The sequence below is a fragment of the Kogia breviceps genome, chromosome 15, assembly GCF_026419965.1.
Source record: "Kogia breviceps isolate mKogBre1 chromosome 15, mKogBre1 haplotype 1, whole genome shotgun sequence".
NCBI lineage: Eukaryota > Metazoa > Chordata > Mammalia > Artiodactyla > Physeteridae > Kogia > Kogia breviceps.
The window spans coordinates 2058858-2073782 of NC_081324.1; the positions used below are offsets into that span (position 1 = coordinate 2058858).

Consider the following 14925-nt stretch of genomic DNA (forward strand, 5'->3'; position numbering starts at 1 on the left):
CAGTGCCTGGCAGACACTTAATGACTCAACCAAAGGAAAGCAACTGGAAGTCCTTACTCCCACTTTTTCAAGCCCTGGAATGAATATGCAAATATTACCTTGACTTCCAAAGAAATTTCTAGTTATGCTTAAAAGCAAACTATTTCCATATAAAAAATATCCCAATGATCCTGTATTTTTTGAATTTTTGAAAAATTTTAAATTTTGCCCTATGTGTGACTTGTATAAATTCTCAAATGACAGAAATGTAACCTGATTTATTCCTAGACATTTACCTTGTCGTTTCCATTAAGGAGACCTCAATTATGTTCCCCAAAGACTTTCGGGAAATGAAGGAAGGATATGCTTCAAGTCTAATCCATGTCGTGATGAACGAAGAAGCAAATATTGTAAGAACCACTCTAGTCCCAAGGTCCATGCCCCACAGGCCCTCAGCAACTGCGCCTCTCTTGGGGGACTGGGAATCCCTGCCCCGAAATCCTCCCTGAACCCTTTACCAGCTTCGTAATCTGGGTCAGCTGCTTCACTCCTCCAGAACCCTCTTTCCTTACCAATAAAATATGCACAATAGCTCCAAGCCACCGGGTGGCCTGCAGATTAAGTGAGATAGCGCACACTGGAGACCACTGGGCTGTGCAAAGCAAGCTTCGATTTGCATTTGCAGAAGATGAAATGAATAAAACAGCCATTTACCGGAGAGCTAAGCTGCAGTGAGCTGCCAATTTCCCCATCTCTTTATATATAACCCTTTGATGCAGGACATGCTTTCAGATCACATCCAGAAATATTACCATGCAAAACAGCTATAACTCAACACAGATGACGTGGGGGCAAGGGACAAACAAAACAAACCCAGGTGGCTTTCAGTCAAGATTTCTGCTGGCGGAAAAAAAAACAACTCTATGAATTGAATATAAGAAATGACTGCTGTTCTGCCTCATCTGATTATTCAGAGCCCCAGAGTCCCGGCCTCACGAGAGATACGGGGGGAGAGAGGAGATAAAATGGTGGAAATTTGCGACTGTGGTTACAGCAGTGTTTTTCTCACGGTGATGGGTCTGCGGAGGGTGTGTCACGTCTCATGACTACCCAGCATATACTTTTACTCCAGTATCAACAAGACTTCCAGATCAGTATAATATCTTCAGACTCGTGTGTTATTACTGAAAGAGAGTGTGATTGTGCTGAGCTACGAGGGGGGAGGCTTTGCACCGGGAAGGTAACGGCCATTTTCCCAATAAGGAGGTGCAGGGGCAGGGGACCAGAGGTGTGTGAACAGTGTGTCTCTCAGCGGCAGGGCTTCAGACCTGCCACCTGAGTCACTTCATGTTCCTTACCCCTTCCTAAAAGGACTGAAACGGGCCAACAGCAGCTGGAAGCCCCTCCATCCCAAGTTCTCTGGAGACTCCCTCAAGGCTCCGTGAAGAAATACCGTCTAACCCCTTGCATCTGTAACGCCCAACTTGTGTAGAAGGCGAAAGTCAAAGCTCTGTCGCCAGACGCGGCGGCTTCACAGAGCCGGTCCCCGCCCGCGCCCCCCCCACCCCGTGCACCCCGCGGGCAGGGAAATCTCCCCATCGGGCCCTGCTGAGCGCTAGCGGAGGGGCGCGGACGCCCCCCCTCCCCCCGGCAAAGGCGCGCGCTCAGGAGGGTGGAGCGCTCGCCGGGACCCTGCGGCCACGTGGGGCGGCCCTCGCGCGGGCTGAAGGCGCGGCGCGGCTTTCACCTACGGACAAGTGGGCGTGGACGCCGCCTTCCGCCGGGACAGCCTCCGGGCCCCGGGCCGGGGCGAGAGGACGGGCGCCCGGGAAGTGACCTGCAGACTTCGCCTGGCGTCGCCCAAACTCCCAGTAACTTCCGCGCAGCGTCAGAGCCGCGAGCCCAAGCCGAGGCCGGGGGAGCAGGAAGGGGTCCCCGCAGAAAACTCGGGGGAATGAGGGCACGGGGGCGGGGCCGCTGCGGGGCCCGGGAAGGGGTGCGGGGACGCAGGCGCCGCCTGGGGGCCGTCGGGCCCGCCCCGCGCCCACCTTGGCGTAGCAGAAGCAGATGAGGAGGAGGGGCAGCAGGTAGCCGAAGACGAAGGTGCACACCACGTAGGCCTTCTTGTGGCGCTGGCTGGACCACTGCTCCCAGCAGAAGGTCTGGTTGCCGGCGTCCCGGTGGAAGAGGCGCTGGTGGTAGGCCACCGGCGAGGCCATGGCGATGGACAGCGCCCAGATGACGCCCACGCCCAGCAGCGCGTTGCGGGACACGCGCAGGGCGGAGGAGCGCCGCGAGTGTACGATGGCCACGTAGCGGTCCACCGACATCGCGGCCAGGGTGAAGATGCTGACCAGCATGGACACGGTGAAGAAGTAGTGCACGAACTTGCAGGCGAAGGCGCCCAGCACCCAGGTGGGCAGGGCGTACACCGTGGCCTGGAAGGGGATGCAGAAGAGCAGGTAGGCCAGGTCGGCGACGCTCAGGTTGAGGACGAACAGGTTCGTGGTGCTGCGCGGCCTGCCCGGCTTGCTGCGCGCCAGCACCGCGATCACCAGGCTGTTGCCCAGCACGCCGAGCGCGAAGATCAGGCCGAACACCAGCAGCGTGATCAAGTTCTCCACGCCGATGCCGAAGAGAGGCCCGGGCTCCGCGGCAGGGGGCTCGGGCCCGCTCGCGTTCCCCTCGCTGAGGTTCCCGGCCGCCAGCTCCATGGCGCGCGGGGGGCGCCCGGGTCGCGCCGGCGAAGGGTGCTGGCCGCGGAAGGAAGGCGCCGCGGGGCGCCGGGGGACCCAGCCCCCGGCACGCAGCGCGCGAGTTTCTGAGCCGGAGCCTCCCTGGTGGGCACGCGCCCGGGCGCCCGTGCCTAGTGGCACCGTCTTTTTGCACGGGGCTGGCCGAGAGAGGACACGGACCGGAGCCGGGGCTGGACCCTCCCGGACCGGGGCGGTTTGTCCGGAGAACGCAGGGCCCCCTGGCCCAGGCACCGCCCGCTGATCCGCCCGAACCCGGGAGGAGGGACCTGCCGGTGCAGCCCTGGGGGTGGAGAGCGCTCTCCGCGCCTTACCGACTCCGAGCCCCTGCAGGTCGTCTCCCCCGTCCCGGGAGTGGCTGCGGGCTGCACCTGTTGCTCTGAGCCGCTCCCTTCCCGCGGCGCTCCGGGGACACAGCCGGGCGCGCGGCCACGTACCGCCCGGTTCGTGGAGAGGGCTCCCCGAGGCTCCCCACCGGCCGGAGCCTCTCTCCCCTCGCGGTTTTTGGTCAAACGGGAGAGTGCTCTGTGCCTTTGCGGGCATCGGCCGGGGGCCACTCCGTCGCCACTGAGACGTAGGCAGGACAGCCCCGCGGAAATCCGCGCCCGCCGGGGGCCCCCCCGCGCGGAGACACTGGACGAATCCCAGTGGGATGGGTCGCCGCCCACCCTCCTCGCCACGACCGGCCGCGCGCGCTCTCCTCCGCGCGGTGCGGACCTGCCTGCGTCCAGCGAAGGCGACAAACGCCGCGTGCAGCCCCGGCCCCGGCAAGGGAAGCTGAGCGCGCTCCGTGCGCGCTGGGCGGGGAGGCGGGGAGGCGGGAAGGCGGCGGCGCGCAGGCCTCGGTATCCGTCAGCCCCGTTCATCCTCGCCCTCCGGGGGGGCGGTGAGAGCCCTCCCTGCGCCGGGAATAAAGCCCAAGAAGCCGGTGATTGGCCCTGAGGCCACCTGGAGTTTTTTAGAAGTCCCTAATCCCAACCGCCCCTCCTCCCCCGCTGCTAGGGAGCAAATAAGCAGGAAAGAAAAACGAGTGGCCTGTTTGAGTTTTCTTGATAAATGTGGATAAGATGAAAGGGGAAGGTGTCGTGCTTACATCGTCCAACTTTAGATCAGTTTTGCCTTATGTCACTCCTCGGAGTGACATAAACAGAAGACGTGAAATATTCGTGAAGACAACACGTTTAATACTACTGTTGTAAAACGTGGATCCGCCCCCCCCCCCAAAAAAGAGGAGCTGTTTAAGTGTACAGTAGTAGTGTTAGTAAACATTATCCTTGCTTATAATCTTGCTGGTTCCCAACTAGAGAGGTAAACTGATTCCTCTATTTGCAATGCTTATATGATTTGTCCATGAGAATCCTGGTACCTTCCAGCACTCTCCTGAGGAGTGTCCACTACGCGCCAGACACAAGTGCTTGAGGGCTCTGGGAATAGAAAGATGAACGGCATGCAGCGTTCCCTCGGGCAGGTGCTCACTTTGCCTGGGGAAGTCCGAGAAGTAAGAAGTATCTAATTTCTCTTGGACTCTAATTTGCTAGTTCTATTCTGCTGAAAGATGGCCGCAGCCCCCCTGCAGCCACGGCCTCCTTCTCCGCCTTCGTGGGCCCTGGGCGCCCTTTCTGCTCACGCCGGGGCTCCCCAGGACAGCTGTCTGCTCACCTCCAGCATCTCCGTGGCGAGGGTGCGAGCTGGCTGGGCCCCCGCTCCCCTCCACCCACCGAGACCCAGGAGAGGCCGGGTGCGGTCCCACCTGCTGTCTGGTGGCCGCAGCCCCTCTGGGCTGCAGAGTCAGTGCAACCCTCCTCTCAGATTCTGAGACGACAGTGGCTCAGGCACCAGGCCCCCTGCTCCTGAGCGCCAGGCCCCGCCACCTGGGGCCCTCGGCTGGACCAGTTCCACTCCACATGTGATATTCTTGATCTTTACACCGTTATTGATTATTTGGTCTGCGCCTGTCCTCGCAGCTGTAGTGGGTGACAGTACCATCTAGAGTGTAATGCACTGAGGTCCCATCGTGTAGAAAACCGCTGATGTGAATACAGGCTTTATCTGCCAGCATCCCTGGCAGGTGCTAGGAACACTGCCTTCACACCCTATAGTAATCCTGATTGATACCTCGACATCCTCACCGGACTCCAGAAATGAGCACGGTCCACGCTTGGCCCCGTCAGAAGACTCCAAAGGCTGTGCCTCCCCTGGGGTTCTAAGCTGTGATATGTACACAGGGTGAGAGCTGCCTTTCTTGCCGTTGGAAGTGAGTCCCTTGAGACCACAGATAACATGAAGGAAAGCAAAGCCCAGGGATGGAGAGAGAGGAGCCCAGACCACAGCTCTATAGCTGCTGGATCCAGCCATGCCTGAAGACTTCTCAGTCACATGAGATAATGAACTCCTGGTTTTTTTCAAGTGAATTTTAGGTCAGGTTCTGCCAACTGAGAAAGGTCTGATACAGCACTGCTTCATGGGAATTGTATCTAACACATTTCATCTACTTAGATATTCATGCTCAATTTGAGAAACAAGATATATGTGAAAGAGAAAAGGATATAAAAGATGATATAAATTAAATGCATCAATGCTTGAAAACAGTTATTTCTGGTCTGTTTTCCAGATTAAAAATGTCTAATTTTTACATTTTTTATCTCTTTGTTTCTTTCTCTTTATTCACATTTAAGGTAATCATTATGTTTACCCCTTAACATTTCTAAGAAAATCGGGCTCAAAGAATAGTGAGAGGCCACTCAACATTTGATTTAAGAATCATCTTTGTAAATGATTTTTCTTCCTTTAATGCATTGATTCATTCATTCCCTGAAGGAAACCACTTAAACCATCACACGATCCTCCCTCTAGGAATGAAATGTAGAACATTTACATCAAGAGAGGGTCACTCTGAGGACTTCCCTGGCAGTCCAGCCGTTAAGACCCCACACTTCCAATGCAGGAGGCATGGGTTCAATCCCTGGTCAGGGAACTGAGGCCACAAACTTTTTAAAAAACTTTAAAAAATTAAAAGGATTATTCTCCGTGCAGCTTTTTCTAAGAAATATTTCTTACTGAATTGTAATAAATACACACTCCCAAAAGTGTGCAAATCATAAGTTTACAAATGGACAAATTTTCAAAGTCCTTTAATGCATAATGAAAGCTGCATTTCTAGGCCTCCTGTAAAACACAAGTCACTGTACTAGATGCTGCCAGAAAATCAAAGATGAGAAAAGCATGGGTCTTGACATAGAAGTCATTTGCGTGTCTAGGGGATGGGTGAAAGGGGATTGGGTCCTGTGACACAGAAAAGTTAGGTGAGGCAGAAAGCAAAGCATCCTTGAATGACATGACTGCTGTCCTGAAACTCCTCGTTTAACCTCATCAAAAGCGAGCAAAATATCCTCGAAATAACTCAGGTGACTGTGCGTGTCCTTAGTGAGCTGCTTGCCAACTCATGGCTGCTAGTACACCTGGGTGGGGAGGGAGGAGGGGGCTGATCTCTGCAGCATCATGGATGTGGGCGCACCAAGCCTGTGCTTGACTGTAGCTAACAAACGCTTTCTGGCTAATTACGCTGAGGAAATGCCTCACCGTCCACTTCTATAACTGATACTTTATGGTGTGTTTGACATTGTTCTTTCTGAAATACATGTTGAACTTCCTTAATTCACTTCTTTAAAGTCAGTTTGAACTTCAGTATTTAAAGTGAATGGTGTTTTGTCCTGTTTAATTATTTTATTTTATTTTTGGCTGCACTGGGTCTCCGTTGCCGCGCACAGGCTCTTCTCTAGTTAAGGTGAGCAGGGGCTACACTTCGTTGCGGTGCACGGGCTTCTCACTGCAGTGTCTTCTTTCGTTTCAGAGCGTGGGCTCTAGGCGCACGGGCTTCAGTAGTTGTGGCACGTGGGCTCAGTAGTTGTGGCGCACAGGCTCAGTAGCTGCGGCGCACAGGCTGAGTTGCTCCGCGGCATGTGGGATCCTCCCGGACCGGGGCTCGAACCCGTGTCCCCTGCCTTGGCAGGCAGACTCTCAACCACTGCGCCACCAGGGGAGCCCTGCATTTCGGCATTTAAAAGGTGTCATTGATTTCATCTATCCAGGTGTATTCATCAGCCTGTTCCTTTAGCCCTTCTGTTCTATTCGAAGCTTTTTGTTAAAGCAACTGGGGAGAACACTGTCCTTCATATCAGGAAAAACATGACACCCCAGCACTGAGGAGAAACGTCCTCCCCTGGCCTGGATTTCCGTCCGTTTCTCTAACACTTACCTACTCCAGGGTCAGGGGTCGGGGTCAGAGAGCCCATCCACGCCTTGAGAAGTGGATCAGCTGAGAGCACCAACGACATCCACTCTGACGGTGACGGGTTATGCCTGCCATGGACTCGGCCCAGGGTAACGATTTCTGGAAGCTTCTAAGCTTTGGTACTTTGCCAAATGTCTACAACGGAGCTGTGGCTGTTGACTGATCCAAAGTGCAGAGGGGCGGAGTCTACAAAAGAGAGGCTATTTCATATATGCAAGCTCTTGCTAATTTGTGTTCTCCTGATCTGTTTGTTGAATAAATGAAGAAAAGCTTTCAAACAGCCCAAGTTGGATCTGTCGGTCATGATTTTATTTTCCTAAAGGACATTCCGTCCTTTAGGAAAGGTATAAAGAATTTTGAGTTACAGCGACTATGGTGAAATGTTATCCAGATCTAGCTAAGATAATTCAGGAAGGTGGCTGCACCAAAAGACAGCTTTTCAGTGCAGATGAAACAGCCTTCTACTGGAAGAAGATGCAATCCAGGACTCTCATAGCTAGAGAGGAGAAGTCAATGCCTGGCTTCAAAGCTTCAAAGGTCAGGCTGACTCTTGTTAGGGGCTACTGCAGCTGGTGACTTGACGTTGAAGCCAATGCTCGTTTGCCATTCCAGTAACCCTAGGACCCTTAGGAATGGTTCTCAACCTACTGTGCCTGTGCTCTATAAATGGAACCACAAAGCCTGATGACCACACGTCCACTTACGACATGGTTTACGTGGTTTATTTTAAGCCCACTGTTAAGACCTACTGCTCAGAAAATAAGACTCCTTTCAAAGTATGACTGCTCATTGACAAAGGCACATGGTCACCCAGGAGCTCTGATGGAGATGTACAGTGAGATGAATGTTGTTCTCATGCCTGCAAACACAACGTCCATTCTGCAGCCCATGGACCAAGGAGTAGTTTCAACTTGCAAGTAGAATTATGTAAGACATACATTTTGTAAGGCTATAGCTGCCAGAGATAGTAGTTCTTCTGATGGATCTGGGCAAAATAAATTGAAAACTTTCTGGAAAGGATTCACTATTGAGAACATTCATGATTCATGGCAAGAGGTCCAAACAGCAACATCAACAGGAGTTTGGAAGAAGTTGTTTCCAACCCTCATGGATGACTGTGAGGGACTCAAGACTTCAGTGGAGGAAGCAACTGCAGATGTGGTGGAAACGCAAGAGAACTAGAATTAGAAGTGGAGCCTGAAGATGGGACTGAATTTCTGACATCTCATGATAAAACTTTAATGGATGTGGAGTTGCTTCTTACGGATGAGCAAAGTGATTTCCTGAGGTGGAGTCTCTGCTGGTGAAGATGCCGTGAAGATTGTTGAAATGACAGCAAAGGATTTAGAATATTCCACAAATTTAGTTGATAAAACAGTGGCAGGGCTTGAGAGGATTGACTCCAATTTGGAAAGGAGTTCTGTGGATAAAATGCTGTCAAACAGCATTGCCTGCTACAGAGAAATCGTCTGTAAAAGGAAGAGTCCATCAAACTTCACTGTTGTCTTATTTTCAGAAATTGCCAAACCCAGCTCACCCTCAGCGGGCCTCCTAACAGGGGGCGCACGTGGGAACACAAGTTCAGTACCTCGACCTGTAAAGGTGAGGTCCTTGTTTCCAAACAGAGACTAAAACCCCAGTCCGTCTTCACGTGAATCGAGAGGTCCTAGCTGTGTGTGTGAGATTCCAGGGTGCAGAATTAATAGACACACCCCCACTCATTAAGAGCAGACAGACCATCTGCCAGACTCCACTTAGTGAAATTAGCGACCCAGAAAGCAGGTTATGTATATGGGCCTCTGGGAAAGTTCCTCCAACTTTGTCCCCAGTATCTGTAGAAAGTTAACTTCACCAAGGGAATCCTTAAACCTTACACTTAAACGCTTCAATCCTTAAATCAGATGTTTCCTGCTCGATTGTTTCCAACTGGGCCCCGAAAATGAGTTCTGTTAAGCATTAACCAGAAAAAGAGACTTGTTTACTGTCACTAAAGCTTTTGGCAATAAACCTGTGGAAAACTACACTCTAGCCCAACAAAGCGTGCCTGACGCATGGATAAATAGTAACTGCCAAAGTGGAACAAAATTTCCGTCAAATAAGACAGGATTTCTTGCCTCTGAAACTTGCCCATCATGCAATATTGCCTGAAATTTTAACTAGTCACTTCGTTCTTTGGGTGTGAGGTCCTGATCCATTTTAGATGGATCTGGGAGAGAAAGAAAGAAAAAGGCGGGAGGGAAGAGGAAGGGAGAGGAGGGAGAGGATGAAGGAGGGGGGAGGGGGAGGGCGGGGAAGCAATAAAATCAACTCGGTACTGAACTGTAACCCAAAGTATAAAACCGACATCCCAGGGTCCATGCTGATGTAAGTACATGATTAAATAAATGGGAAGGAAGACAGAAGGTTCCCGTACAGAAGGGTCTCAAATATTTAAGTGCCTTCTACCCCCTCAAAGAGATGGATACAGCTCCCCTTCCCTCCAATGTAGCCTTTTGTAGTAACTTCCTTCTTCCTTCCAAAGACCACAGTACAGAAAGGCGCAGAGAGTAACTTTACATTGAGGAATCCTGACAGACGCCCCCTCAGCCAAGTGACCAAGGTCAACATAAACCATGACGTCGTGTTGAAAGGATACGCCCTTAATTAGGATGCGATAAAAATGGCACTTCATCTCTAGGCCTTCATCCCGAAACCCGTCTCCCCAGTGTAACCATGGGAAAAAAAAACAAACCAACACCTCAAGTTGACAGACATTCTACAAAATATCCAACAGTCCTCCTCAAACCTGTCAATCATGAAAAACACGAAGAATGTAAGAATTCCGCACTGCCAGACAAGCCCAAAGAGACATGAGGTTAAATGTCATGTGGTCCCTGCATGGAATCCTAAGACAGAAAGGAGACATTGGGGGAAACTAATGAAATCCAGAGTCAGGACAGAGAGTGGTCAGTGATGATCTATCAGCACAGGTCCATTAACATGATAAAAGTGTACCACGGCGATACCGTAATATATCAACACCAGAAGGAACCGGGTACAGGATACGCAGGAACCCTCTGGTCTTTCTGTGCAAATTTGTAAATCAAAAACTTTTCTCAGATAAAATGTTTCTTTGTTAAAAAGTAGCAAAGGATTATGGCCCGGGAGGCCAATGTCACCCACTCGCAGTGTTCAGCTCTGGGCGGCTGGTGTGTCCCCGTCCCGGGCTGAGCGCAGCAGGAAGAGGAACAGTTAACAATGTGGGTGATACTAAGGAACACACAGCCTCCTGGGGGAAAAAGACAAAAATCCATTCTTTACGGGATGGTAAGTTCCATTATGGAGACAGGGATTCCAAGCGGGTACAGACGAAGGAGAGAAGGAGAGAGTTACTAACACATTTGTACTTCGGAGGACCCGGGTTGTTTTTGCTTATCCCGCTTTCATCAGCTCAAACTCAGACTCACACATACGGACAAGAGAAGTAAACATATACTTTCTAGTCTAAAAGAATGAAGGAAATTTTCCACGGCTCTCTTCTGGAAAAGTGTCATTGTTTCATCTCACAGGACTCAATAAAGTGAAAACTATGGGTAGAAATTCCCCTTTTACAAGAAGACCACTCAAAATGATCCAAATGAAAAGTCATTTAAAATGTCATCAGGGGCTTCCCTGGTGGCGCAGTGGTTGAGAATCCGCCCGCCGATGCAGGGGACACGGGTTCGTGCCCCGGTCCGGGAGGATCCCACGTGCCGCGGAGCGACTGAGCCCGTGAGCCATGGCCGCTGCGCCTGCGCGTCCGGAGCCTGTGCTCTGCAACGGGAGAGGCCACAGCAGTGAGAGGCCCGTGTACCGCAAAAAAAAAAAAAAAAGTCATCAAACCAGAACTCCAGCTTCAGCACCAAACGGCGGGACCTGCTTATGGAGCAGGTGTGCTTGGGGGCCGCCGTGAGCCACTGACCCCGTCCACATGCCCGACCTCCACTCCCAGCTCAGGACGCAAAGCACGGAAACCCCGGGCACAAACCTGACTCAATGGGGCAGACACACCAGCCGTCCTATCCCGTCCACTTCACTTCCAAGTGCATCCGTGTCCTGTCAGGGCAGCGGGCACTCACCCGTCTCCCAAGCTAACCTGACACTTGGTTCCTGTAGCTCCTGCATCCTCCGCCAGGAGATCCCTCATCAGAGAGGCCCTCTCGGCCCGGAGCGGTCCACCTCCGCCTGCTTCCATTTCCTCAGTCTACAGATATGCCAAGGCCAAGTCATCCCGGAAGAAACTCTAATTCTGCTTTCCCTCAAGCTCCTCCCCCCGCCTCCACTGTCTGACTTCCCAGAGTGCCGTGAGCTACAGACTCAGTCTTCTGCAACCGTCACCCACTGGAAGTTTGCTCTGTCCCTCCAAGGAAACCAAGGCTTGCATCCCTAAAGACCTCTAGGAGAAGAGCTGCCGCGCCGCTTTGAACGAAGACTCGGGATACTGAGTCCGGAACAGATCTCTCTTTGATAGAGCCGTTGACAGGTCAGGGTGTGCTTGTTACTGCAGCCAGCCCGGCCTGATTAACTAACTGGCAGAGGTCAGAGCACGCAGCGTGTGCGTTGTCACGAGACCTGATGCATGACCAAGCCTTGAGGAATCCTAAAATTCCAGGAATAAGAATATGAGAAACCAAAAGAGAGCGGGGAGAAGGGACCACCCTAGAGACAGAAGGAGAACACGAGAGACAGACAGACGAAGAGACAGAGAGACGGAGAAAGCGGAGAACTTGGACCTACAGACAATTGATAGTGCTGTTCATATTTTCAACAGGCCAGGAAGAAATGAGATTAAGTAACCATTGATTAACCAAAGGTCAGTTTCGGTGGATTTTTTTTTGAATAATTACAAATATAGTAGCCGTAAAACGATGCACCCGGCTTTTATTTGCTCAATCCTGAAAGAATGCCTGACATTGTTCTATGTTCTTATCAGCTCTCATTTTTAATCCACTAAGTAGACAGACAACAGTTTACTGAGTCCTCTTCCTATTGTTAAATATTTAGATGGCTTATAATAATGAAATATGGAAAGCAAGGTCACAGTGAACAGTTGTGCTTACAGAAATTATTCCTTGTGATGGCTTATCTCCTTAACATGAAATACCTAGAAGTGTGCTGATTTTATATGCGGTGCTTAGAACCAGTGGCAATTATGCCACCAAAAATTATCTATTATTTTCTTCTAATTTAGTATATCAAGTCTTTCAATTTCTTAAGGTAGTTTAACAATTTCATTGAAAGCTGTGCAAGAAATCTCTCACGTTTCATGGCCTAATGTTCTAATCAGCTTGTTACACTGAGGTTTAACTTAATTAATCGTTGCATATTAATGCAGTAATAACCCCTTTCCGTGACATGCCCAGTAACCTGTCTAATAAAGTAACAGTATCACTGGGAATTACACAGAAATGAGTGTCTTCTTTTTATTTGAAAGCAATGGTACATTGGTTCATTCTCTGACCCAGGTATATTCAATTATCTTGTTCTCCATGAGATCATGTAAAAGAACATTTACTGGGATGATTTTAAAATAGAAGAGCACAGGTAAGAGTTGAAAATGGCCTGTAAGCCTGTTGCCCTCATAATCCACACTGCCATCTGGCAACGAATGAAAGTAACGCATGCAGATGGTTAGAAAATTCCAGTCATAATGAAAGGCATAAAACTGAATGTACCTAAAACATGCAAATTCCCAGAGACAGAAAGAAAGTACATCAGAGGCTACCAGGGGCTGGAGGGAGAGACGGCTGGACTTTCAGTTTGGGGCATCACAGAAGTTCTGGAAACGGAGAGTGGCGACAGCTGCACAGCATTGCCAGCGTGCTGAACGCCACTCAACAGCACACCTAAAATGCTGAGCATGGTAAATTTTAGGGTCTGTATATTTAAGCAAAATAAAATGAACTTTAAAAATTGGCCACCTGTGAAAAGAACCCAAAAAATGGACGTAAAACCTCCTCCCCTTTAGTCTTGGCCTTTCCTCCCAAACAACCACTGAAATGGTTTAACAAGTATCCTGTGAGAAAAAAACAGTATATGCATGTCTAGAAATATACAGCATAAACATTTTATTTACATGAATGGGGAGACAGCATAGACAAAAAATCTAGATTTTGCTTCTCTTTCTCTGAATATTTCTTGAAAATCTTTCACATCAACCAATGAAGATCTACCTTATTCTTCTTCTCACCTGTGTCTTTACCCATTATATGAATTATCATAATGTATTTAACTAGTCTAGTCTACTGCCAGTGGATATTTAGATTATCTCCTTGTCTATACAGCAGTAAGATCTAGGATAAAGATATTTCCAAGTTGCAGCTGTGAGGAGTTTGAAATGATACTGATACCGAAGTGGGTACCATTTCCATCTTGATGATGTTGACACTTGCTTCCTGCTGTTTTGATGGCCAAGATGTTATCTCAGTAAGTGGCTATTTAGCTCCTCATACAGCCTTGTATTAAGAAGCAATGAGATGACATTCAAGGTTCCCTCTGGTTCTGCGTCAACTGAACAAGAAACACTTGCTGAGTGCCTAGCATGTGTCTGTCTGTGTCCTAATTATTGCAACTACAGTATTTAAAATGATAAAGCCCCTGCCCCTAAGGGGTTTGTATTCTAAGGGGAGAAGACAGACAGTAAGCCTATGACCAGGGGTCACAGACCGTGATAAGTGGGTTGAGAGGCTTCTACTGCAGGCAGGACACCAGGGGAGTCTCTCTGAGGAGGTGACAGGTGATCTGAGACCCGCCTGAGGAGAAGACGACAGCCACACAAAGGGCTGGAAAGAACACAGCAAGCAGGAGACGGGGCCGAGGCCTGACCCGCAGCTGGGACACGCGCAAGGCGCAGAACGCCCTCCAGAAGCCAACAAGAGCCAGAGCGAGTGAAGGTGGGCGGGGCGGCACGAGGCAAACCCGAGGAGGTTCCCGGGGGCCGTCAAGGCCCTGGGGAGGCTCCAGACATCATTCTAGTTGCAATGGGGTGCTTTTGTAAAATATGAAGTAGGGGAGTAACAGGAAGTGATGCGTATCTTCACACGCTCGTTCTGGCGATTCTGTGGACGGCGGACCGCAGGCGGCAGGAGTGGGTGGGGTATCCAGGTAGGAGACTGTCCAGGAGACCCGACGGCGGCTTGGCATCAGATTTTAAGGACAAAGACGATAAGAAATGGTCAGATTTAGAATATGATTGGGAAGGAAACGCAGGACAATTCGTAGGTTTTGGCCTAAAGCGTTTGGACAGTGATGTCAACTCCTGAGATAGAAACGACTCCAGAAGGAGCATACTCGAAGGAGAAAATCCGTTGTTCTGATTTGGGTGCGTTCAGTGTCGGGTGCTACTGGGCGCGCAGAGAACATTGCAGGCAGTTCTGTGTTGGGTGGTTGGGTGGTGGGTGTCAGGGGGCATCTTCACAGAGACGGTCAAGGTCACCCTGGGAAGGTGCCCGGAATGGAGGAATTGGCGGACTGCAGAGGAGGAAGGGTTTAGGAGATGGGGGACTCCGCGAGGCCTCCTGTAATCCTGGAGGAGGGGATTCGCGCACAAGGGGCTGGTCCGCTGCTCCACCTCTGCCGGGTTCTTACTCTTTTTTTTTTTTTTTGGCTCACATGATGATGACTCTTCTCTTAATTCATTTAGATCAACCTCATTCGATCTAGCTCTTATTTGAACTAGCTCTTCTGCTAGTTCCGCATTCCAGATGATTCTGTGAAGAATAGCAGCCTGATTCTTTGGATCAGACAACTTGTTCTTTTCTGATCAAGTCTTTTAAAAAGTGCTGTTGAAATCTCAGTATTGGTTAATACAGGACTTGGAGCCTGGTGCCTGCGACACCTCTGAATGTCACCTGTTTTGCATGTCTTGCCACGATTATGCCCCCT

The 14925-nt window shown here is 50.4% G+C and overlaps 1 protein-coding gene across 5 annotated transcripts in view; it reads right to left on the bottom strand.

The window, feature by feature from the left end:
• GALR1 (galanin receptor 1) overlaps nucleotides 1-14925 on the bottom strand; it is a 179812-nt gene that overhangs the window by 117429 nt on the left and 47458 nt on the right. The window contains exon 1 of one of the 5 annotated variants that reach the window (XM_059040050.2): nucleotides 2028-2693. The exons of the other annotated variants lie outside the window; for them this stretch is intronic. Coding sequence (XP_058896033.1) covers nucleotides 2028-2693 — 666 coding nt within the window. Of the gene's footprint in view, nucleotides 1-2027; nucleotides 2694-14925 lie in introns of those variants that run through there. 5 annotated transcript variants of the gene reach the window in all.